We start from the raw sequence: 24,350 nt of genomic DNA on the forward strand, positions 1-24,350 counted from the left end.
CCAGGTAGGGGTTTAGCGAGGAGTTTAAGAATGTTTTCGACTGAAAAAGACTTAACCCGTTAACTTTATCTGGTGTTTATCTCGCACTCGAGCATTTGGTGTTACGCACAAATGAAGTGAGCAGAATTGCATGTGCGCGTCATGGGAATCTCTCTTCCCTCACCAAAACCCCCCATTTCGGGGTCCTACGTGGGGCACTCGAGAGAGCTCAACCAAAGTCTCATATGCAGATTCATCTACTTGCAGCAATTGAGGGGGAATGAATGACGGGTACACTACGTGACGCGACTCCTTTTGTTTACCTACAGCGTACATATAACTCAATGTTTACCCCTCTATTTTTGAACAGATGTAGTTCATTCATTCATCCATACACAGTTGTTCAAGATGCCTTCATTTGACGAGAACAAAGCTTATGTTGAGCAAGAAGAGACCTTCTTTGACGACGGAAGAGAAATTGAGCTGTTGCATTACATCTACGGTCGTTCCGATATCGATGAGCTGCGTGATTCACCGGAGCGTGTGCTCGAGGCCATTGATGAGTTTGGTCGTACCAAGAAGTATCTCATGAACGTTGGCGAGGACAAGGGCAAGATTGTGACAGATCTCATCGCCGAAGTGAAACCCAAAGTCATGGTATACTCAATTTGTTTGCTAATTGAGGACGAAATGCTGATGGATACAGGTCGAGCTTGGTGGCTACGTTGGCTACTCAACTCTCCTCTTCGCCAACGCCGTTCGCAAAGCAGGAGGCACAAACTACTACTCCCTCGAGCGCAACCCCGAATTTGCAGCAGTGATAACTTCTCTCCTCGATTTATCGGGTCTATCATCAATCGCCCGCGTCATCGTTGGCCCCAGCGACGCCGGCCTCGCTCGTCTACACAAGAACGGCACCATCAAAAAGATCGACCTCATGTTCCTCGACCACTACAAGCCCGCCTACACAAATGATCTCAAGCTCTGCGAGCGTCTTGGTCTCGTCGGACCGGGCAGTGTACTGGCAGCGGATAACGTCATCAAGCCAGGAAACCCACCTTATCTGGCCTACGTGAGGAGCAGTGTTGCTGAGAAGAGAGCGGCAAAGGGTCAGAACGGTGATAAGGATGGGTTCGCGGACAGAACGGCGAAACAGTATCTCAAGAGGGAAGGAGAAGAGAAACTGAACGAGGAAGAGGGTGATCCGAATTTGGTGTATGAGAGTCAATTGGTCCACAGCTTTGAACCAACTGGTGTTCCTGTAAGTCTTCCCATTTCCCCCCTCTTGAGTATCGCTCACTGACAGTTTTAGGATGCCGTTGAGATTACACGGTGTACAGGCCGCGAAGACTAACTTTATTTCCCTGATACCTTAGTACCGACGCTCAATAAAAGAGAGATCTGCTACAAATGCCCCTCAACACCAAGACACAATGTCGTGATGCTGTTCTCCTCACAATCCGTTCGTGCTACCCCGCCTTTCAACAAATTAAGAGCCACGCCCGGTTAGCTCAATCGGTAGAGCGTGAGACTCTTACGAGTACGCGATCTCAAGGTTGCGGGTTCGACCCCCGCATCGGGCTGTTCCTATATAAATTTCGATTGCGAGCGTATGCGAGGCTTTCTTTTTGTGGTGTTTTTGTGTTTGTGAGATAAAGTGACTGTCCGGTGTTGTCATTAAAACCACCCTTTGCCTAACCTTGACACTTATTAAGAGTTAGCCCCTTACCGTTTCTTTTTGTAGAATACTTTTACCGGTTGGAAGAGTGGTGGGAGGTATTCTTCTTCTTTGTTGAAGTTGAGAACATGATGGTAATCCCAAGCTTACACTGCCTTGTGGTTAGGAGAAACATTGACTCCTTATTCTTAAAGTGGAAAAATAAATGACGCCAGGTCATAGTTTAAATCATATAAACTGACCGAATAATATTGTCTCTTGTGCGTCCAGTAGTCAATTTTTCTGGTACCCTGAGCATTAAGTCCAGTCACGCCAGAGACGGCGACACTCTCCAACTCTTCCCTTTACGATGCAGTAATTCGGCGTCAACAAATTGCTTTCATTCTTTAAGTCGAATCTCTTTCGCATCTGCGTTTAGAGCAGCCTGGTCGCCAAGTCATATAATTACGGGTGGCCAAGATCAGTCGCTTTGATTGGAACAAAGCTCCGAATGGGATCAATAACGACCATCCTCCAACGGCAAAATGAGCTTATAAATTACATCTAACTTTGCATTCCAGGTAGTCTATACCATATAAGATCTGCCGTAGCTTACTTGTATAGATGTTGACGTCCAGGATGAGCAGTGTCGGGCTTGGAACATGAGTTCTATCGTCGTATTGTTTCAACAGAGACGAGCCTCGAAGTATCACAAGTTTTGACCACTGAAAGCATAAGAGACGATGTTACTAAGTAGGTAGGTAGCTTTATACTCCTTGGACTGGGACCTCAGACTGCTTCTTTTCGTACCTCAAGACTTAGGAGGCCAACGTTTCTGCCACTATCTAGAAGAGCCAAGTATCCCTCAACTCACCATGTTTGGCCGCGTAATTTTTCGTCTCTGATTCACTTGTGGCAGGTGCAGTGACTGGCAACTGGCAACAGCTGGTGACCGACCACCCGGAGGCAGATTCAATACAGGCGGGTCCGCTCTGCTCCTTCCGCTCAACGATATTCATCTCCTTTTTTTCTTCACTCCTTCACACCTTGAAGAAGCAGCCTCTGGAGTTTCCTCTACAGACAAAATGACTTCCAACGACAGCGTTCCTCCTCTATTTTTCAATGGTCTCCTGCCTGAGTTTGTCGGCCCGGACGATGCGTCGACTGATGAGGAGTTTGAAGAGGAAGGAGCTGAGGTCAGCAACGTTGAGAACGAGGAGAATGGCGACGATGGCAACGATGATGTCGAAGACGATAATGATGGCGATGACGACGACAACGACACCGACGAAGATGAAGATTATCATCACCATGGGCTCAGAACAGCAATTACGCGTACTTGTGGTCTCTGCAGATTCTATTTTGAGCCCAGTGACACAATCGTGCATTGTAAGTTATCTCTATCACAATCGTTTATCCACTAGCTAAAGTATTCCTAGACGAATCCCAAACAAGACTTAGTCACAAGATATTCCACAAGGAGTGCATTGAACCCCTCACGATAGGCCTTGTAGACGGGTTCGAGGTCGCCACCTGCGAACCCTGGTTTCTTGAACCTCCAACATCGATGGTAGCCCACCGCGAACGCTGGATTCGACAATCAATCGCACAAGAACTGCAGGCCACTCTGATGGGTCGCCGCCTTCCCCCCGAGATACGTGAAGCCATCGCAAGCTATTGCACACGGGAGCGGGCGACACAGATCATCCGTAACCTACCAGCTGAGCACACCGATTCACCCCAGCTCTGTCGAAGACTTCTTTTTGATTGTGAAGATCCAGTATCAAGGGTCTTGTGGGTACATTATGTCGAGATTGAAGGATTTCGATACGTCCGATCCCTATCCTATTCTCGACTATTCCCAGACGACACGCCACTCTTACCCGACGGCTACGAAGTGAACTCGTCGTTCAATATCTATTTTGCCGAGGATTATCGGGGAATACGCCAAATCATTGCCACACAGTCTGATCAGGCTCCGACAATCCATCGTGAGGCAGGGCTTCACTGGGTCATTTGCTGCCGCCACCAAAGGACACCCTTCTACCTTCGGTGGGAAAACGACGTGAGTATAATCCTACACAAATGTTTCCTGTCGTTAACTCGATTAGGGTGTCAAACTCCGTGGTTTGGATGTAACCAAGACCAAAGACAATCGGCCTGACTGGGAGCGAAGACGCTGGGCTGCGTTTCCCAGGCACTTAGATACATTTCCGCAACCCCCCAAATTCTCCGGCGGCTATGATGTAAAGCTCAACTACTACAATGCCATTCAGGCAGTAGACTGGAACTCCCCTGGAGTCTGTGGCTATTACTTCTATATACATCAAGGACAGATTCGCGGCATAGTCACTCTGAAACTGCAGGATACGCGCACCACCCACATTGATGAGTATGATCAGCACGGCCATCCCGGAATTTATGTTCCCATTGGCCCAGACGAACGAGTCTCGGAGCTATGGATTCGGACAGGTGAACTCGTCAGCGACTTCAGAGACCGGCAAGAGTTCCAGGTGCCTATAGTAAGCAGAATACGAGAGCCGCTTCCAAGGCCCTTGGCTAACCACACCACACTATAGCTCCGCACAAGCAAGGGCCGAGATCACGTTCTTGGGCCTGGCATAAGAAACGCTTGGCCTACTCATAGCAGAGCTGGACTGAAAGAGTTTACCTACACAGCCATTATGACCTTCCCAGAAGAGGGTCAGACACGAATGTTCTACTCCAGAGATGAGAGAGATGGGTATGCGGTAGCCTGGATGGCTTTCGAAGAGCCCAGTCTCCTTGATGTGTGGCTCGGTCTTGAGCAGACTACCACTGAGCGGAGGCAAATCACAGTCTCGCTTCCAGCCCCGGATTCTTATAACCTGCCATGTCTTTATGTGAACATGTTGACATCGGCCCCTCTTGACGGTGTCAAGAATGTTAGAACGTGTCAAGCTTGGGAGTCTCAGTGGGGGGACGCTAGATGGGTGAATGAAGTTGTTGGTCTCCTGCTAACCTACACCGATGGCAGTCAAAGATGCGTTGGGCAAGTCCGTCCGGATAGTCTCGAAAATCCACTTGACGTTCGCTCAGACAGGATTTGGCTTCGCACCATCGAGAGGCCGCCTACGACACAAGGGGACTCGAACGGTTTGTTTCCCACAACAAATCTGAGGGTCAAATGCGTTTATGTGGAGAAGCCGGTTTACAAAGAGGGCTACAAAATCCTCGAGGTGCCCCTGACGGGGTGTCTGAAGTGGCACTTCACAGAAGAAGGTCTGAGTTCTGTGGCCCATTTTGACAGAGATGAGGCTTACGATGAGATGGGTGTGGCTTTGGCTCATGGAACGGTCAGTCAACCGTGAGAAGGGGAAGTCAACAGGATTGGCAATTAAGTCAGTGTCATGGCTTGAAGCTCATCCCAAATGTTATGGTAGAAGCATGAGTAGTCTAAGTAACATGAATCGGAGTGGCCGTGGTCTAAAGCGATCATAATAAATTGGTGAATTGTTTTGTTCATCTATGGGTGCATACCTATCGCTGGTTGGGGTTCTTTTTTAAACATGCCCAGGTGATAATTTAACGCTGTTAACTGGATGTCGAAGGTACACACAGCCTAAAACTTAACTACTAGGTAAACCATTTTCCAGTTTCAGTGCCTTTGAGGAGCTTGCCTGAACGCCTGGGCCAGGATCTGTTCGAATTCCATCCACAACTCTGCCCTTAACATGGAGCCCGTGGGTATTAAAAATGCTGTTTCGCCACGCCTGGAAGATAATGGTAAGTGCCTCTGGCTTCATGTAAACCTTCAGGCAGGGAGTCACCTCTACGACATCCCTGAGATTCACAGTCGATGTCAGGTCAGTTGCTCTCTCTTGTAAGCGATTTTGATACAACATTTGTGAATTCTGAACCACCATCGATGTTTCGCCAACTCTGCGCATCCGTGAGAACGGGGAGACGAAATTAGTAGGCCACTATATGTTCCTTAGACTATCTCTTGGACTATTTGTTTTTGTAGGATGTCGGAACTCAATGCATCCCTAATAATGGTAGCGCTTGCTTAAACGATCTCATCTGTTGCAAGACTCGACGTTCCTTGCTCCTTCCATCCCAACGTTTTTTCTTACCTCATTTCTTACCTCATCTTAGGCTCCTTTGCAAATTCTGCATCATCTTCTTCAATCATCAATTTCCATGCTACATACTAAAGCATTATGACTATCGTTTACCCTGCCTGCGGGTTGTGCAGGTTCCGCTTTGAGCTGAACGTCGACAACATCGTCATCGTACTTGATCCCGGTGGCCCAGGGCGATATCGCTCGTTCGAAACACTACGCTACAGTACATGGCACAGAAGCACGATCCATGACCGCGAGGTTTCGATTCGCCTCGCATATCATGATGGTACATGCTTCCAACTCGCTCTCGCCATCGCCGATGCTGGTAACCACTTAGATTCCATATGGCATGCCACTGTTCATGACCCAATCTGGGAAATCTCTCTCCCATCCGTCGAGAAAAAACGCACACATTGGTTGACAAACATTTTCGCGGGAAAACAGTATTGCCTCAAATTGGGCAGGATTCATCAAGTACCAACCGAGATTTGGCGCATGATTGGGTCATATATGATTCAAGAAACGGCGTGTACTTTACTGAGAGCTCTGTGGATACAAAGTGCAGAACCCCGATGGCGTAACAACATCAAAGCAGAAGATACCTCAACACTCTGGATTAAATGCATATATATTGAGGGTCGGCAATATGTTAAGTCCCTTTCGACTGAATGGAGCGGCGGCAGTGTCAAGCTATTCGACTTCAGGGGCCGCGAGGGGAACAACAAGAACGTCAACATATTCGTCGCTTCCGACCGCTTGGGGGTACGACGAATTATTATAAGGCCCGTGGGGGAGATGCCCGCAGTTGAACCTGAGCCGGGCGTAGGTTGGAATATCTATCGTCGGTTGGAATTGCCGTTGGTCTTTGACAGGTATTTCGATGTGAGTATTAAGCTAACTGCACAACGGATGTACGCTAACTGTTTTGCTACAGGGACTCAAGCTTCGATTGCTTGAAATCATGGACCGCCATGATTTCGATGCATATGGCAACTATATTGCTCCTTATAGTCCTGGCCAGCGGTTCCTTTTTCCTGGCCAGCGGTTCCGTGATCCTGCCAAGCGGTTCCGTGACATGCAGTGGTCAATAATACCTGAACTGCCTTCAGACTGGAGTCCCAATATTGACTTCTACAATTACGGCCCCGATATCCCACGGACTGCCATTATTCCTCCACTGTCTGCCATTATTCAGTATGTGGACTTGAACAGTCCTGAGGTTCAAGGATATTCGTTTGGTTTCGACTGCAACGCCTTGGTGGAGATCATACCGGACACAAGACAGATAGAGCCTTTCAATTTCGATATTGCCCACGGCGAAGATGGTTCCTCTCCATACTCATGGATCTACATGCCTCTCGACAATGAACAAATCTTACAACTGTGGATCCGTACCTACTCCTAGAACACCCATCTCTTGGAGAACGCCCTCGTCGTAAGCAATCCCCCGATACCTATTCGTACAGCCATCGCTTTACTGACCCTCGACTTAGCTATATACAGACAAGGGAAATAGCCTTACCATAGGCCCCTCTCTGGAGACGCAGGATGGAGCCATAATCCATCATGATGGGGTAGGGCTTCCAAAAAATAAGCCCTGTCGTGTATTCTGGATACGCAAAGCGCACGAAACACGGATAGTGATTCAGAACCCATACATGCTGTATCAAGATCCCTTCGAAGAGAGTGTAAGTGGCCTGGCATCGAAACGCAGATATTTCCTCACATCTGCGGATCTCAGGGATGTCGTAGAAGTGACCCCCTGTGGATCATGGAGACGGAGAGTCCCCGAAGAATCCAGGGTGATGGGTCTAATACTTACTTATGAAAATGGAACACGAAGGTCTATGGGACAGGTTCGTCACGACAAGTTGGGACCCACCATCGACGTAAGGTCGACGGAATGTATGTGGTTGGAAGGCCTTGATTTCAGAGAAAGAGCAACGGCAGGGAATCTGCCGGATCATCTGCCATATGGTTTGATTGGTTTGTTTGGAGTCACAGGCATTCACCTTTCCCATCCAGATACAACACAACATGGTCGATACCTACGAATTCCCTGGTGTGGACGACTAGATTGGCGCTTCGGTCTCGGCTCTCTCTGTCGTCATTGTCACATCTCGCATGTTGAAAAAGGCAGGGTTGTAGATGGAAATCGAGCAGATCCTGGTCGAGCCGTCCAGGCAAGCTCTCTGAAGGTACTGAGAGTTGGAAATTGGCCTAAATATACCTAGTTAAGACATGCTACAAAAATAAATAGCGTAACAGCGATAGTCTAAGGAATATAAGGTTGCCTAATAATTTCGTCTGTTAGGCTTCCAACGTTGTGACAACAACAACAACAACCCATCGACGTGACTCAGAACGAGAGCATACCAGAAAAAAAGGCAAGGGAAGGATGAAAAAGCGAAACTTGTATTGCATAACTGAGCCTCGTTATTAACCTTTGTGTTTCGCATAGCTAGCTATTTAGCCATTCAATCATTACAAACAAAGAAGCATGTTATTTTTTCTCATCATTTATTACACTTTGCCATACTCCAAAGCTCGTCACTAACCTGTCACCTTGATAGTCGAAGCAACACTCGGTACCCCATTCTTGTCTATGACAAACAACATCCAATACCCAGGCAACGCAACACCAGGATCACTCGGTACCTGGAAAGAATACGTATTCTTCCCAGCATCACTCAGAGTTAGAGGGATACGACGTTGATCACTATTAACAGTATGCGTTGCCGTTCCATATCGGATGAGGGAAGCCTGCGCTACAGCTCCGCTGGTCTGGACAGTCACCGTTCCGCCAACCTTGACTGTGGAAACCGACACGGATGCTATCTTTGGTCTCGCTGCTAACTTGCCCTTGGAGTCGTACAGATACGGGGGAGTGTACAATTGAGCGTCGAAGTGGTTCGTGTCGCAGCCACCGCAGAGACCGCCTCCACCATTAAAGACTCGGCCGTCGGGGAGGAGAAGCGCAATGCTATGGTACGTCCTCACGATGTTGTTGGGCTTCATCAGAATAAAACGATCTTCATCGGGAAGATACATCTCTGGTTCCAGAACAGGTGTCGTGTCTGCAAAGGGAATCGCATACTGTTGACCACCTGTGATGAAGACGTTTCCGTTGGGAAGAACAACCGAACTGTGGAAGACACGGGCGTGGAAGAGACCTTCACTCGCGTATGAAACAGCAGCTTTGTTACCAGGGTTATTGATGGTGATGATGTGTGCATCAGCTGTCGCATCAGAGTCCTGGTAGTTGGGAGTTCCACCGTTGGTGAGAATCTTGCCCTTGACAGCATCAAACATGATGGCGTTACCACACATCGCGTCAGGAGCGACACCACGATCCGACTTTCGTTGTCCAGCAGTTTTGACGTTACCGTCTTTTTCGTCAGTGTAGTACCAGTTCATCGCCCTACTAGGCCCAGCTTGAAACACAGTACCCTTCTTCCAACCGAACAACCAAGCATGGTTATCAGATCGAAACAACCCTTGTGCATCGGCAGTGAGCATCTTCTGTACGTCGGCCTTTTTGAGCAGCGTCCACGTCTTCTTCTTAGGATCATACACTTCGCCGTTCTTGAAAGCCTCGCCACCGCTCCAAGATCCTCCAATGGTAAAGACTTTGCCAGTGGACGTCGTTGCGGAAGATTGGTATCCTCGAGCGACTTTCATATCTGGACCAGGGATCCAGTCTTGTTTGACGGGATCAAAGAGACTTGTACGTTCGGCGTTGTTCCCGCCTGTTACTACAAGCTGGCCATTACCGTCGAGAGAAATCCCAGGACAAAACATGTCGTGGTCAGTCTCGGTGACTTCGCGCTCTGACACAAGACCAGTAGCTGGATCCCATGTCGAAGTGAGAGTCAACCCACCGGGACCTCCGTCCATGGTATCGCGAGCCCAAGATGACCAGATGAGAACTTTGCCAGTCTTGGGGTCAACAGTACCGGCGACAGGGATGACTGGGAAGTTGACAGTCGGTCCCCAAGCTCCTAGTGTCGATGCCTGAGGAGACACGTAGTCATTCCCTTGGAAGACATTGAGTTCAGCGATACTCGTCCAAGGATTGCCATTTGCCTCGGTGATGGCAACGAGTCTGACATATCGTGCAGGCTGTGTGTCAAAGTTGGCATATTTGGTCGTGTAGTCAGCATACCACGTTCCATATGCCACTGGAGAACCCCAATTCTTGTTGTCTTTACTCAGGAAAACCTGATGTTGAGCAATGTATCCATTTGGCGAACCATCTTGTCGCGGAAGTATAGAAATTCCATTCACATTATAAACCTTTTTCATATCCACGGTAATCATATGAGGCGGCGCAGGCTCACTCCCCTCCCATTGCGTATGCCAAATAGTATCCGCCTTCCCATCGATAGCATTCTGACACTCATCCCCCTGGTTCATGCTGTCGCACGTCACCTTCCACTTGGAGCGATCGATGGTTACGCTCTCCAAAGGCGCTGCTGCTCTCAGACTCAGTAACTGTTCTCGCTTGCGAAGGGAAGAAGGGAGACTGACTTTTGTGTTGAGCTGGGGTTTGGCCTTGACCTTGGGGCTAGAATTGCCATTCTTCTGGCTAGATTGGGGCGGGACAGCTTGGATGTAACCGTTGTTCAGCTTGGGAGGGTCAAAGGGTTTGTAGTACCCAGGGCCATTCTTGCCGCCTCCTTTGGCGCTGTTGGGATCAAAGGTTGAGCCGGATTGGTGGGTTGAGACAGCTCGTGGGTGACGAGGAAAGTCATTAGACTGCTTGGAGGCGGGTTTGATAGAGTCCTCCTTGGATTCCTTCTTGGAAGAGGGCTTGGTGGTGTCATCATCACCAGTGTGCTTGCCAGAGGAGCCTTGACCCTTTCCCTTGTCCTTGCCTTTACCCTTTGAATCATCTGGCGACGATGTGGGTTTAGGAGAACCAGATCGAGGAGAGTCTTCAGTCTTGGTCCTGGACTTCTTGTCGTCGTCATCTCCAGAATGCCTACCAGATGTTGGTTTTGTGGTAACACTGGTTGAGACGGTCGTTGAGCTGGTCGACTTTGACGTTGGTGTGGAATCCTCAGTCTTGGTCCTTGACTTGGAAGAATCATCGCCAGAGTGCTTTCCAGAGTTGTCGTCGTTCTTGTTCTTATCCTTCCCCTTCTGCTTCTTCCTTCCGCTGGAGCCAGACTCGGAGTCATCATCGCTTCCGTGCTTGGCTGTGTGGACGGTATTGTCGCTCGACTTGGATCCCGACTTTGACTTGGACTTGGTGTCCACTTTCTTGTATGACTTTGTCTTGGGAGCTGCTGCCGGCTTATCAACTGGAAGAGCGCCAGTTCGGATGTATGTGGGAGCCATCATCGGCTCTGGGTAGACCACTTCGGCATCGTCCGAATCGGGTGAGTCCTCGGGGGTATCTGAGGTGTCGTCTCCCGAGTTGTCTTGGTCGTCATCCTCAACACCATCATCAGAGCCATACGACTCTGTAGTCTTTTCACTCCTACGAACCGGGGGAAGATCAACAAGTTTGGACTTTGGTGAATAGGCTCCATAAACCCTCGGTGGAGAGTTGGTGTCGGAGCCTGGCTTGGCCGCCGGGCTTGCAGAAGTGTCCTTTTTCTCATCATGGGCCAAATGAGTGATATAGCCAACCTTGGGAGATACAAACTCTGGTATGGCAATAGCATCGGCACCTTCCAAAAGGCCCAAGCATATCGTCAGTACACACACGGGCTTCATCTTGTGATACGGAGTGGAAAAGAGATTGGGGTATAATGCTTTTGTCGAACCAAAGAAATTCGGAGAAAAAGACAACACCTTGACGCGACTTTCCAAATCATTATATAAAAAAGGTTCCCAGCTTAACAAGAATCAAGGTTAGCTTGATGAAGCTATTCTCAATGCAGGTCCTGTTCGGTACCTTGCATAGCGTCAACTTAAAAACTCGTAGATCTGCCCGCTAGAGGCCAGGAATGTAAATGAGCGGCCTGGACCAGTGCACATCATTCCTTGTTAGACATGTCTTGTCTATTATCGGTCAAGACAAAAGTTTATTACTATGTATATCTTGTTTTTATACTTTACGTTTGGTCCGCAAAGAGCGTTCCTCGCTTATCATCACCACACGGTTTTTCTGTCTTGGGAGCGGCCGCCTTGTCAAGAGACTACGCGTTGTTGGTTCATCGTACACCATCATCTTCTGGAATGGTGCGGACTTTGTTCAGTGTCCGGGATATGAAGGAATCCGGGCAGCCGGGTAAACGATTTCCATCGACTCCTAAAGTCTTGGACTCTACACTCAGAGTTTGATGCAACGGTGGTACCGAGACGTTGGTCTATAAGGGTTTCAAAAGAAGTGTTCCTGATGGAGGGTTGTTCAGTGGAAAGTCTGAGTGCCGTATTCCGGATATACATAGCGATGACCATGAATGCGGTTTCATATCACATTCGTGCCTTTTAGCTTATAGATGTCTTGCAATCATCGCAGTGAATACGTGCTTGGCGAAATGTCGTGATCATTACTTACAACATGTTGTTACGGCTTGAACAAGAGTCATTACCGACCAGATGGATAGCTTTGGGTCTTTGCTCAAGAGTCTCTCCAATGAACATCAGGATTAAACGAAGAGATAATGCACCGGCGCTATTACTACCAGCCCTAGCACACGTGTAACCTCTAGATTCTTCATAGACTCATACGCTACTGTCGAACTTGACAGCTACTATTCCCAAAGTGACAGTGGCAGTATCGGTAGGGTCAGGTTTACAACGGAGAAGAATCTAGTGGACACAAAGTTAAGTTTTCGCTCAGGGCCAGCGTAGATTAAGCGACAGACTTGAGTCCTTTGGGTCTAGACAGGAGATAAAGTGTTATAAGGCAAAAGTCAGAGAGTCATGTTGGTAGATTGTAGACTATAGCATTAATCGTGAACCTGTCTCGTTGAGTAGGAGCTGAGAAGGGGGGGGCAATGCCAAGCTTGTGTCGGGTTCTTGAAGAATGCTGAATCTCGGTGCAACTCGATATTGCCCCCAACTACTGGGACCTTTTCAGTCAGTTCCCAGGTTACTTCATGAGCATTCAATACTTTATAGCGGGCATATCAAGAACTACATAGAGGCAACACGAATCGCTTGAGTTGGATAGGCACAACGACATATGCAAGGGGAGATAGCCTGTTATACTGATCACTATACGACAACTACCCTATGTCAACAGAGTTATCAAGTCATCATTGTTCAATCCACATAGATGACTCGCAATAAACTTTACATGACCATCAGCCACCAAGACTTTAGTTTAGAAAGAAGCGCGACTGCATCTTGGCTACCCATTGCAACAGAACTAACAAAACAGACCATCAACTTTTCAATCACCCACTCTTCTCATATGACACGACGAATGTAAAATAGTATTCATTTCAGTTATATCCAGTATCCAAACTCCTTTTGCACCAAGAGGGTATAAGCGTCCCATGCAAGACGCAATTCGCCGAATATCCAGTAATCGCATCGCTTGCTTTCCAAAAATAAAAAAAAGATATTCATACATCCTCATGCTTATCTTTGTATATATATCAAGGATCAGATGTAACAGTTTGCTCAGGAGAAATGGCAACAGCATTGTCCCGTAGAGATATAGCTCATTTACTCGGTTCACCTCCCTTCAACAGCCCAACCTGTCGATCATGTTCACTCCTAAGTTGTTTTTCACCCGTCGGAACAAGAGTCTTTTCTTCTAGCCCCAAGTGAAAAGATGGATCACCAGCGCGGAACTTCTCACGAATGCCTTCTGCGCCAGGATGGGCGGTGGGTAGAGGTGATTCAGATGCTTTAATCGCGGCGTCTGGCCAGAGAATTCGATGGGCTTCTTCAACCGTGAGAGGTGGTTCGTCTATTGTCATCACGGGTGATGTAGCAGCCGGAGCAGGTGGGTCAAACACGGCTTGTCGAGGGGTCGTCGGAGATCGGGACGACGATGTCGGTGTGCCGGTCCGGGCCCTTGGTGTCCGTGCGGGACTGTCCGTGATCAGCGCAAGGTCTGCCGATCCCTGATAATCTAGGCCTCTGGTGGTTGTGCTTGTGGTAGCTTCTGATCGGGGAAGCGACCGGGTTACTGATGTTGAGTACAGACTATCGCTATCATCGTCAGAGTCTGTGTAATCTCCTTCACTCTCAACCACGCTGTGAAGAGTGATACCATCTGCAGTATCAGCTGGTGTCCGCTTAAGAACGTCAGACTCCTCCCTGAGGACCTTTTCTTCGTTTGTGTTGGGTCCGATTGGGATGTGATGCTGAATGGTCGATCGTTTTCGGTCCATACGGAGAATATTCCTCATAAGATAAAGCTCATGCTTCTTGTACGTCTCGTAGTATGCCCGGCTGACCATAGCTGCCGAGTGAAGGTCATCCAGCTCGTCTAGTTGGCACATAATGCGAAGGCGAATGATTTCTGGGAATTCTGTAGCGACACTGTAGTCTGGATCATGCGCTGCCATACGGTTGAGCCTTTCATTAAGTTGAGTTTGGGGTTCTCGTTCCTTATGCTTTGACAAGCCCCAGCCATGACTCTTGCCGCTAATGTCGAAAAGTGTCAAGCCCAGGACACTGTTGAAGATATCACTAATAGCAGAGCGAAACACCGGACCTGGATCACACACGCCTCGGTGCACTGGCGTCGGCGGTGCTGGAATCCTCCTCAGCGCATCCACAATCTGCGCCAGGCTTTTCGGTTGTGGCTGCGACCTGGGTAAATGAGACAACACATCCGACGACATGACATAAGGCAAAAGGTTCATCTCGTTATAGAGTAGCATCAGCCAACCAAGATTCGTGGCGTCGCACCAATGGCTACCCTTGGGACATCGCGGGGTGCTAGTCAGCATCATTGGAGGTAGAGCGTCTGGTGAGAAGCTGGAATTCAGCGGCGTGGGTTCGGTTTGGTCGGGTGTGTTGTGTGTCGGTTCTCGCATGTACTCCCGAATCGCACTAACGCAACACTCGTGTATCTGCGCCACCTTTGCGCAGCGGACAGCCCAGATCTTGTCTTTGATCTTCTGCGGCCATGGCTTCGACTGTAGCTCCTTCTCATCCACAAGGTTCAGAATTGTAGTTTTTGACATGCGCGAGAAGAGACGGCGCAAGCCAAAAGCGTAGCTAATGACCAAGAGACCGTCTGGCATGTCGTCTGCTCCCTTGTGCATCCATTGTGGTAACCATCTATGCTCAACGACAAGTTCCAAAGGCGATGTACTCTTGTATCTCATGCAACACTCGGCAATAGCGACAAACTTGTCGAACTCGATCTCTCGTGGAATCATCTCGCTATGGTGGTGCGCCCCGTGTAGTAAGATCTCCAAAGAATCCAGATGGTTCAGCTCGACTTGTGGCATGCGGTACAGTTTAGCCTCAGATCCGTCTTTGCAGTAGTACTTTGTCGGTGGCAACGGTAACTGCGACGAGATATCATCGTCGTCGTAGAGGTGAAGACTGCTGGAATTCCCCGCAAACATGCGAGCAAAGATGGGTGATGTCTCAGCGAGCATGTAAGAAGAGACCCTGAACCGAAGTGCCGGGTCGCTGTGGCTGCATCCAGGGGCAGTGTTGGCGAACTCCAGTATAGCATCGCCTCGCTGGGATATGGCGAATTCTTTAATAGTTCGGTCTGGGGAGATGCCGGATTCACCTGTCTGAACAAGCTGTCGGATTTCTAACAGTTCCTGTCGTATTCTCTCATAATCATAAAATCTCATTTCATATTTTGGAAACTGCAAATGGTCAGTTCGTGATGCACTTCAAGTGCTGGTCTGGATGGACTCACAAATTGGGGGTCTGCCGACATGACTCGAGTAACGCTAGCATTGCGCATCCTCTGGACAGCTTCCTTCCGGAACCGCTTATTTGTGAATAGCGCTTCCACCTGTTCTGGCGTCGCATCGCGCTCGTTGTTCTTGTATGTCTCGATCAAACATGTCCGACAAGCATCAGCCAGGAACTCGAGCCAATTCTTCCAGTCGCGCACCGATGACAGCCAAGCGTCGCTCTGGTGTATACTCTTTCCAACACTTCCAGAAACAACCTCAGCAAGACTTCTCCCACTGAAGGAACTTCTCGTATCGTATATATGGCCAGGACTTTGAGGAGAGTCAAGTGTTGAATCGCGACGGACGAGATCACTGCCGTTGTGAGGACCGCGGCCCAGCTCCTCTGTCAGGATATGCCGACATAGCAAAGCGCATTGCTCTTTGTGCTTTTTAAATTCTTTATAAGCCGAGTCGACGTGGTTCGGCGTGGTGGGGAAATTGCGAGGCATTCGTTGTACGATCGCCTGTAGCTGTCGGATATGAGTCTCTTGACTGTCGAGCGGATTCGCAGAGTGGCCATCGGGGGATCTGGCATTGAGGTCGAGGTCGGAGGTACTTGTCTCGGGAAGATGTTGACTGATTATATTGATCTATACCACTACATCAGTATTCGCACATATGATCATGAACTTGTTGGACCAAACATACCCGTCTTGGAATCTTGTTGATCAGCGACTTCCATTGTCGGCCGCCCCCAGGAGGGGGCCCGTCGCTAGATGTTCTGGAGACCATGTCGACCCTCATGGATAAATTGGAATGTTTGTCGCCGGATCGGACGGAGTTTCTAGTAGATCGCATCAGGCTGGGATGGAAAGCGCAGCGTCAATGCTAGCGCCTGACCACAGCATTGTCGTCACAGCGTGGCAAAGAGGCGCCTCGCTAGAAGACTGCCGGACGTAAAGTTGTGATGCACTCTGGAGCGTTGGGCGGGAATCTGGGTGTCTTGTTTGTGGTGGTTTAGAGTCGCGACTCGACTTGTCCGTTCAACCGGGGATTCGGGTCGGGTGGTGCAACGTCAGTGTATGCGTCCCAGAGAACCGGAACCGTTGGAGTGTCGGTAATAAGATTGAAACGTGATGGACGTTGTGTGGGAATGAGTCAACCTGGTAATTCCGGAATACCGAGATTGAAAAGTGGCAGTAGGAAAGGAACCGTCTTCGGCTGTTGTTGTTGTTTGTCGTCGCCGTCGTCGTCTAGTCTAAATATTAGTAGAAGAAAGAACAAGGTAAAAGGCGAAGCGAGACCCGGGAAACTGAATTGAGAGTGACAGTGACAGAAAGTGGAGGAGGCCCTCGCTTGGGTCTTTAAAAGGTGGACTGGGGCTGGGAATGGGAAAGGGAAAAGCTGGGGTTGAAAACTGGGGCAGTAAGAAGAGAGGTCCTTGGCGTCTAGGCCCTTTGCTTTTGTTACACCTTGAATTAGTGGGCAACAGAAGCATGGGTTTCTCTTGGTAAAGTCTTGGTGTGCGGAGATGAATGACTATTCCTCGGTAGAAGAAGAGTAACTAAGGACTTTACCGGTGGAAGCAGACATAGACGATAGTCTTGTTAAATTCCATGTCTATTCTAGAGTCCTATTCCGGTGGAGTCGGATTCATCCCAGTGATTGTTTACAGCCTCAAAGGAAAGGTAATGCGGGGGGGTTCAGTCAGTATTACGAGACAAAAGCAGCCCTACCGTTGAACCGTTTCTGCACGCCCGTTATTACAACAGTAATCCAAGAAGAAAAACTACCTAGGTATACAGTCACTCTTACGCTTCTACAATACACGAATTCTAACAGATTTACCAACTCCAAACACTTGTCGTTATTCCCCGAGTCAGACCTCCATGTCAAGATCCACCAAATCTGAGACCAAATCCAACTTCACGATCTAGGTACCCGCTCAACCACTTTGACCAGGCGATCTTGTACCAGGGTCTGCGGAAAATAAATACAGCAAAACTTGTTTAGTTTTTTCTTGCTTCTTTTCTTCCCTGTCGAGTGTCAGCCTTGTAATCTACGTGGCGGAGCCATCCGCAGTCACAACACTGTTATGGCTTATCAATCGCCATGGGTGTTGGGAGTTGCCTGGAATACGACGAGAACAAAGTCCTTTACACAACTACAGCTATAGTTTACGTGGTGTTTATTTCCTCAGTTTCAGAGTCCTGCATATCGTAGACAGTAAATGCACATATCTATATTGCAAAACAGTCAATTAATCTCATTATTGTTCATGTCTTCATCTCCCACCCTATACCAAAACCACTACAACTTCTCACTCTCCTCTCCAAAGACAAAAACAACTCTATCCCTCCCCTTATCATTCCACCCCTCCCCAATATCTTCAAACCTATACTTCTTCAACCCATCACTCCCCACACCAACAAGAACCTTCAACATTCCCACCGTCTCAGCTCCCAGCTCTTTCGGATCCCACGACCCAGGCCCAGACCCCCGCACCGTAACATCCCTCCTCCTCAACCCCATGGCCGAAATATCTCCCCCATCACCAGCCATACTTCCAATATTGATCCACGTAATCGCATTCTTTGCAGATGCTGTACTAGCACTCAAAAGAAACGCGTTCGGCCACGGTCCGTATAAAAAGTCCAGCACGATATCTGCATCTGCGGCAGACGAGAAATCTGTTTCAGTGGGAGTTGATGCGAGAACTACGCTCGCGTCCAAGTCAAGCTTGGATAGTGCTTCTTCGTTGCGTGCTGAACCGACGACACTTGTTGCGCCGAGGTGTCGAGCAACTTTGATAGCGATTTTTCCACTTGCAGTTGTAACACCGTTGATAAACACCTTGAATCCATTTTCCTTCAGATCCACACGTTTGCGCAGGGCCATCCAACTCGCCATGACAGGATTAATCATGGCAGCTGCAACAACGGGATCAACGCCATCAGGCAACTCGACGATACTGCGAGTAGGAGCGTTGACGATCTCAGCATAACTTCCACCCGTGGTACCAAGTAGGGAAAAGTAGACATTTTTGCCGGTTGATACATTAACGCCTACACCGTCGACGCCGGGACGGTGGGGAAGTTCAGTAGCAGTGTAATGCTTGCCAGCAGCTCGTGAGCGGACAAGTTGGTGGAGACCGGCAGCGAGAACACGAATCTCAGTCTCGCTGTCGTTGACGGGAGTTTGAGGCGGGATGACCTTTACAGGTTTGGGAGTTTGGCCCCATTCTGTGACTTCAGCTGAAAGCATGCTCATATTGTAAGATTATAATGATGATGAATAGTGATGATGATGATAATGATAATGAATGACTCTCCTGGGGAATTAGCAATGACTTTATACTTCTACATCCTGCATAACCCCCTCAAATCGTCACTCGATGGTCTCGGATTTGGTCAGTCAGCACCAATATCCATTCGTACTCCAGCTGCAGAGAAGCTAACTTCTTAGTAATGAAGCGCCTGCGTTGCTAAGCTTCGGGAATTACCGCAATTACCCGCGCGCGCGAATGAGAAACCACTGAGGAATTGATAATACATCATGTAATCTACAGATTGACGGAACTTCGGCATCATTGATTAATAGTGAGGTCAATCAGTTGACGCAGGCTTGGGCATGATTAATGACATTTTCACATTTCAATAATCCAAAGTACTCCCGCTTGCATTAAAACTTTCATTTATCTCTTTTCTGTGTGCTTCGTTACATCTGCCCATGCTTTTTTCTCTGACAATCATCTAGAAAAACCGCTTGATCCTTCTTTGCCCATGCAGCCTAGCCTGTAGGATATAAACCGCTTATCCTTCCGACTCCCCCGCTGTAACATGGACTTTGTCTTAATGCAATTGCAGCTGTGTATATAAAACGCCTCCTCCCAACCGGCCATGTGTAGAAAGACGCCAACGCCTCTTCGTTTTCATGTTTCAACAAACAAACCGAACCGAACCGACCAACCAGCCATCCATCCCTTCCATTCCCTTTCCATTGTCTAGCCAGCGGTTCCGGCCTTCTTGCTGTCATTCTTTCATGCCATTGAGCCGACCATCCTGCGTTGCCAATCTGTAAGTCAACCGCTAACCACTGCGGTGTAAATGCTATGAATAAAAACACCCCCGGAACGTCAATCGTACACACTTGCTTTGATACATATGTAAATATCCTCACTTAGCTGGATGCATCCAGAAAAGTCTCCAATGTGTCCTTCTCATCTCTTCAACAGTCTTCCATCCATCTTGAATCGTTGATCGCGGTGTCGACTTGGCAATACTCCCTATCCAAAATGGCAACCTGCCGTTTGTAGATCGTGGAATCGTTGCATTGATGGTTCAAGCCTGAGGATATATCAGCCACTGGCCTAGAATCCCCTCGACATGTCTCGTCGCTTCTCAGATCGAGACCACCGCTCAGCCACCCTTTCGTTCTGATTCATGCTTGGGAGGTTGCTCGGCGTTTCCATGTTGTGCGTTGTTGCCACCCTTCTTCTTGCCTTTACCGGCCTTTTGCCAGCCGTTGTCACTCTCGCTTCGGGCTCCACGGACGTGGCCGTTTTCTCGGTTTCCATTGACCTTCTGTGAGTTGGACTTTTGGTTCTTCTGAGACTTTGATCCCTCCTGGTGATTCGGTGACTGATCTTCAGACTTCTGACCTCCCTTTGGCCCCTCGCCTCGACCTGACTTGGGACTGTTCTGCTTCTCAGACTTCCAAGGTCCATCCTTTCGAAGAACCGTGGGCGAAGGAGTGCGTGTCTCATACACTGGTGACAGATGAGCATAGTCTTGACCAACAGGACGATCAATGCGGTTCTCAGCAATAGCGAGATCGAGAGGAGCAATAACTCCATTCTGGTTCTGGCGCGACATGAGGCGCTGTCGAGTCGAAGGAGACAATCGAGAGTTTCCAACCATTGGATCCTGTACAATATGGGGGGTGCCCATGTAGTAAGCACTCATCATGGCAATACGATCGCGGAAGGAGGGGTCGTCTGCAGTAGAAGGCGCAGCAGCCATAAGCGGCGTAGCCGAACCGTTGGCCACCACGGGCACTTGACCAAAGGCACCTTGTTGGTTCATAACTCCCTGCGGCTCAACCATGGGCATGATGGGTCCATCGACAGGGTAGCCGGGCACTCCATTTGTAGCGTGAATTTGCAAGGGATTCTCAAACGTGGGAGTCTCGTCCGACGTGCTACTCTCCGTCCCGGAAGGGACTTGGCGTGGGCTTGGGGTGACACTTGTCTTCAAGTTGGATCCATTCACGACCAAGGGACGACCAAGGTTCTTGTTCTGAGTACCTGGAAAAGGTCCTTGTGCCAGTGGCGCAGATGAAGCTGTGGACGCAAAGTTTCTTGATTGCCCCAAAGGCGAAGGTGATCGTGACGTTCTCTTCATTCGGCGGTCGAGAATTGTCTGGGGAATCTGATCTGTCGATAATCGTCGTCTTCCAGGACTCGGGTTACTCGAATTCTGACCACCAAGATCTCCAAAAGCGAGACCATTCGTGGCCGGCACTGGCTGTTGAGGCTTCTTGCTAGGACTGGGGCTTTCTGACAGGTACATGGAATATTTACTCTCCTCCGACTGTGGAGAGTCGGTAGTCGCCTTTGGTGTTTCGTCAAAATCTGTGTCATCAGACATGAAACTGGGAACTGGGTTGCCATTTACGCCTCGAGACTGAGTAGGTCCGCTAAAGGATTGAGCACCAAAGTACGCAGCAGCCGCCTGTGATGAGGATGGGGAACGCGATGCAGGCTGCGAATGCGAACGCAGGGTACCATTTGACCCTTGTGTACCTGCTTCATTAGCCATACCGTTTCGCTGCAAGGGGCGACGGAAGTCCTGAGTAGCTCCAGTCGTACTAGCAGGAGACGAAGGATATGTTCCGTAAGTTGCACCCGCTTGGGAGTAGAACTGCTGTCCCAAATTCATATTGTATAAAGCATATAGATCTGGTCTCAGGGGAGCACTCAGCGGCGGATTATCGAACGAATTGGTCCTAGAGCGATCCGATGTCTGTTGCGGCTGCTGTTGGCCCGAGCCTGCACTTGTGGACATTCTTTGCTGTTGCTGTTGACCCATCGCTTGAGCCTGGGCCTGATGCTGCATAAATGCTGGTGACTGACTGGCATACAAAAGCCTCATGTTTTCTTGGTGCAACGCCATTTGAGTCATGAGGTCCTGCTGTGCATATTGGAACTGGAATTGATTCTGGTACCACTGCAGATCTTGCGCCATGTTGACCGGCTGCATGAACATGCCATTGTTGTTGGTGCTTGCATCGAATTGTGGAACGCCCGCGGATGCTCGCCTGTTGGAATTGCCGCCCCGGTAGTTGTTGTTATGTCGTCCACCGCGATGGTTTCCGCGACCTCCACGTCCTGAATGTGTCTGCGACGAGCTGCGAAGCAGAACAGGTCGAGGCTGTGGTGCAGGTCGAGACCATACTCGTTCCTCTTCCTTAGGGAAGACGTATTGCTCGCATGCCTCCTCAAAGTTCGCCACTGATATCAGATCAAAAGCCCGGCGCAATTCAACATGTAACCCATGGAAAGAATATTCATCGGCCGTGTTTCCGAGATTTCGAGATGTGTTGAAAGGCTCTTCGACACAAAGTTGATTGTTGATCGCATAATGCCACTTCTTCTCGTGCTTTGTGATCAGCTTGCCCTGTCGTACCGAAAGAACGTGCTTGTCGTAGTCAAATTCGTGTGCGTAAAAACGAAAGAACTGGAACAAGAGCTCGGCAGTGGATGACTTGTTCTTGCTTCCAAAACCAGCCAGCTTATCAATATCGTCGGCGAAGTCGGGAAGCGTACCGTCGGGCTTGGGTAACTTGTGTGGCGACTGATGCAAACAAGGGAGGACAGGCGGGTTGCGCAGCTGCAGGAACGCGATTATCAAGCAAATCCACGTGTACGAACTCAATGTGCCACCAAATGCTACCGAACCGTTAGACAGGAAGTTTGCGGAGGAGAAAACGACATACCCGCATCATTGACTATTCTTCTCCGTGTCCAATATTTTATAATCATAGCAAGCTCGCGAACCCGTGGGTCAATATCGATATATGTTCGAACCATGCGCGTGTTCTCTAGTGCAAGGGTGTTGTTGACATTCATGTCGCACGCAAGGCCCAGTTCAGGGTCCCATATCTTGACAATGGGTACCTTGGCAGCTGAAATACAAACAACCTTTTCCATTCCTCCTGATCTGCTATTAGCGAGTGATTGGTGGTAGTGCAAAATGATACGTACGTTTCGCTAGCAGGTTGGCGATCATGCAGACACCCTCCAGTTCGTGCCACGATGTTGTGATGCAAATGTCCACTAAAGCGGGTTAGTTTACGGCCAAGCGGATTGGAGAAAAGACGCACCATCAGAATCATCTGAACAAAGCAGATTTCCAGAGGAACCAAAGAGATTCACCCGAATGTCATGTCCAGGCCACTCGTCATTGAAGATCTTTTCAAGCTTCGACACTAGTTTCTTTCGGTTCTCCTCGACAGCGGCGGTGGGCAACAATCGGTCAAAAACCTCTCTCATATCTGTGGCCAACTTTCGCTCCTCATCCTCGGTCAACTTGCCCTTGACCGTCCGCAAGTCCAGCTTTTCCAGACGATCATTGCCGACCGAGTACGGTATTCTCCTCCTGGAATTTATTTGGGCAGTCTCATATTTGCAGCCTCCTAATCGTGGCGGCAAAGGCCGAAGCGCAGGTAACGTACTATTTGTCTCAGAATAAGCCGATCGCGGGGAATGGTTATTCGTGCCAGTAGGCGACGGTTCGCGGTCCTCAAATGAAAATTGCCGAGCGTGCTGGTGAGGCGTCGAGGGCACTGAACTAGAGTGGGACTGAGCCGAGGGTGCGGATCGTCGGGGTAAAGGCCTCGATGAGTCGGCGGCCTGCTTGGAAGGCATTTTGGACGGAACCTCCTTGGAGGATACAACCGAGCGACTCTTGTCTAAATTCTGGTGTGACCTGCTCCCATGGCCTCCAGCTGTGCTCCCCTTGCCGGCGGAGGCGTCCCTTAGCGACACCTTGCTAGAAGATCGCGACCGTGGCGCCGCCTGGATGTAAGGAGCAGAGATGACGGGAGGGAGTGGCGGTGTCTGCAGGCCGCCGCCGCGGGAGGGGGAGATGAGCTTATTGTAATGGAGGAGTTGAGCGTGGTAGATATTTGATTGCTGAGGGAGGAGTAATGGCCAGAAGTCGACCCGAGTGTGGAATTGTGTGGCGGGCGTATCGTGGAAGAAATAGCCCTCAGCGGCGGAAGCGCTGTGCGTACTTGTCGCTGATGGTGTCGTCGGATGCGTTGTGCTCGATGATATCGTCGAGGCAGAAGTCCAAGGACTGGAGGGATAAGGATGTTGCGGTTCGGCCGTTGTGGTCTGGGCGTCCATATGGAGCAGCGTGTGAGCCCCGGGACGGTTCAAGTGATTGCGGGGACCGGCGGCAGTATATGCGTGACGACGTTGCGTGCGTCTGGGCTCGTGGATCCGGTTCTCTTGCTTGGTGGCGGCGAACGCTGTAGAAACGCAAACTGGAGAGTGTAGAAAAAAGTCGTGCAATTCAATTCTTTTCTGAGCGCTAGCGATGGCCTCGAGACTTCAGCATGCAATCCAATGCCAGAGTCTATCGTAGCGTCAGGGGCGAATCTGGTCGCTGATGAGAAGCCGCTGTTCCTGGGTGGGAATAGCGAATGAGCGAACCAACGTCAGAGCCAGAAAGTAGGTATGTAATCGACAGCGTATTCGATCGAGTGTGAACGAGTATCTAGATCAGAGCACAAGAAATCGCGTTGAGTAAAAAAAAC

General features: G+C 49.3%; 7 protein-coding genes and 1 non-coding gene across 8 annotated transcripts; 4 read left to right on the forward strand and 4 right to left on the reverse strand.

The window, feature by feature from the left end:
- Nucleotides 1-387: 387 nt before the first annotated feature.
- On the forward strand, nt 388-1,333 carry FPOAC1_000244 (uncharacterized protein; the record flags this gene model as incomplete). Its single annotated transcript, XM_044844863.1, has 3 exons — nt 388-636; nt 686-1,240; nt 1,292-1,333. The coding sequence occupies 3 exons, from the start codon at nt 388-390 to the stop codon at nt 1,331-1,333; spliced, it is 846 nt and encodes a 281-aa protein (XP_044710779.1).
- A 146-nt stretch (nt 1,334-1,479) lies between these two features.
- FPOAC1_000245 lies at nt 1,480-1,562 on the forward strand. The gene has a single exon. It is a non-coding gene; the product is annotated as a tRNA-Lys (tRNA).
- Nucleotides 1,563-2,721: 1,159 nt separating this feature from the next.
- On the forward strand, nt 2,722-4,986 carry FPOAC1_000246 (uncharacterized protein; the record flags this gene model as incomplete). The annotated part of the gene is made up of 4 exons (XM_044844864.1): nt 2,722-3,025; nt 3,076-3,701; nt 3,748-4,158; nt 4,216-4,986. The coding sequence occupies 4 exons, from the start codon at nt 2,722-2,724 to the stop codon at nt 4,984-4,986; spliced, it is 2,112 nt and encodes a 703-aa protein (XP_044710780.1).
- Nucleotides 4,987-5,838: 852 nt separating this feature from the next.
- FPOAC1_000247 (uncharacterized protein) lies at nt 5,839-7,147 on the forward strand (the record flags this gene model as incomplete). Its single annotated transcript, XM_044844865.1, has 2 exons — nt 5,839-6,624; nt 6,677-7,147. The coding sequence occupies 2 exons, from the start codon at nt 5,839-5,841 to the stop codon at nt 7,145-7,147; spliced, it is 1,257 nt and encodes a 418-aa protein (XP_044710781.1).
- A 1,148-nt stretch (nt 7,148-8,295) lies between these two features.
- On the reverse strand, nt 8,296-11,466 carry FPOAC1_000248 (uncharacterized protein; the record flags this gene model as incomplete). The annotated part of the gene is made up of 1 exon (XM_044844866.1): nt 8,296-11,466. The coding sequence occupies one exon, from the start codon at nt 11,464-11,466 to the stop codon at nt 8,296-8,298; it is 3,171 nt and encodes a 1,056-aa protein (XP_044710782.1).
- Nucleotides 11,467-13,367: 1,901 nt separating this feature from the next.
- Nucleotides 13,368-16,385, reverse strand: FPOAC1_000249 (uncharacterized protein; the record flags this gene model as incomplete). Its single annotated transcript, XM_044844867.1, has 3 exons — nt 13,368-15,491; nt 15,545-16,177; nt 16,236-16,385. The coding sequence occupies 3 exons, from the start codon at nt 16,383-16,385 to the stop codon at nt 13,368-13,370; spliced, it is 2,907 nt and encodes a 968-aa protein (XP_044710783.1).
- Nucleotides 16,386-17,837: 1,452 nt separating this feature from the next.
- FPOAC1_000250 (uncharacterized protein) lies at nt 17,838-18,797 on the reverse strand (the record flags this gene model as incomplete). Its single annotated transcript, XM_044844868.1, has 1 exon — nt 17,838-18,797. The coding sequence occupies one exon, from the start codon at nt 18,795-18,797 to the stop codon at nt 17,838-17,840; it is 960 nt and encodes a 319-aa protein (XP_044710784.1).
- A 1,148-nt stretch (nt 18,798-19,945) lies between these two features.
- On the reverse strand, nt 19,946-23,937 carry FPOAC1_000251 (uncharacterized protein; the record flags this gene model as incomplete). Its single annotated transcript, XM_044844869.1, has 4 exons — nt 19,946-22,476; nt 22,524-22,742; nt 22,792-22,863; nt 22,911-23,937. The coding sequence occupies 4 exons, from the start codon at nt 23,935-23,937 to the stop codon at nt 19,946-19,948; spliced, it is 3,849 nt and encodes a 1,282-aa protein (XP_044710785.1).
- Between the last annotated feature and the right edge of the window lie 413 nt (nt 23,938-24,350).

This window comes from Fusarium poae, chromosome 1, assembly GCF_019609905.1.
Source record: "Fusarium poae strain DAOMC 252244 chromosome 1, whole genome shotgun sequence".
NCBI classification, from domain to species: Eukaryota; Fungi; Ascomycota; class Sordariomycetes; order Hypocreales; family Nectriaceae; genus Fusarium; species Fusarium poae.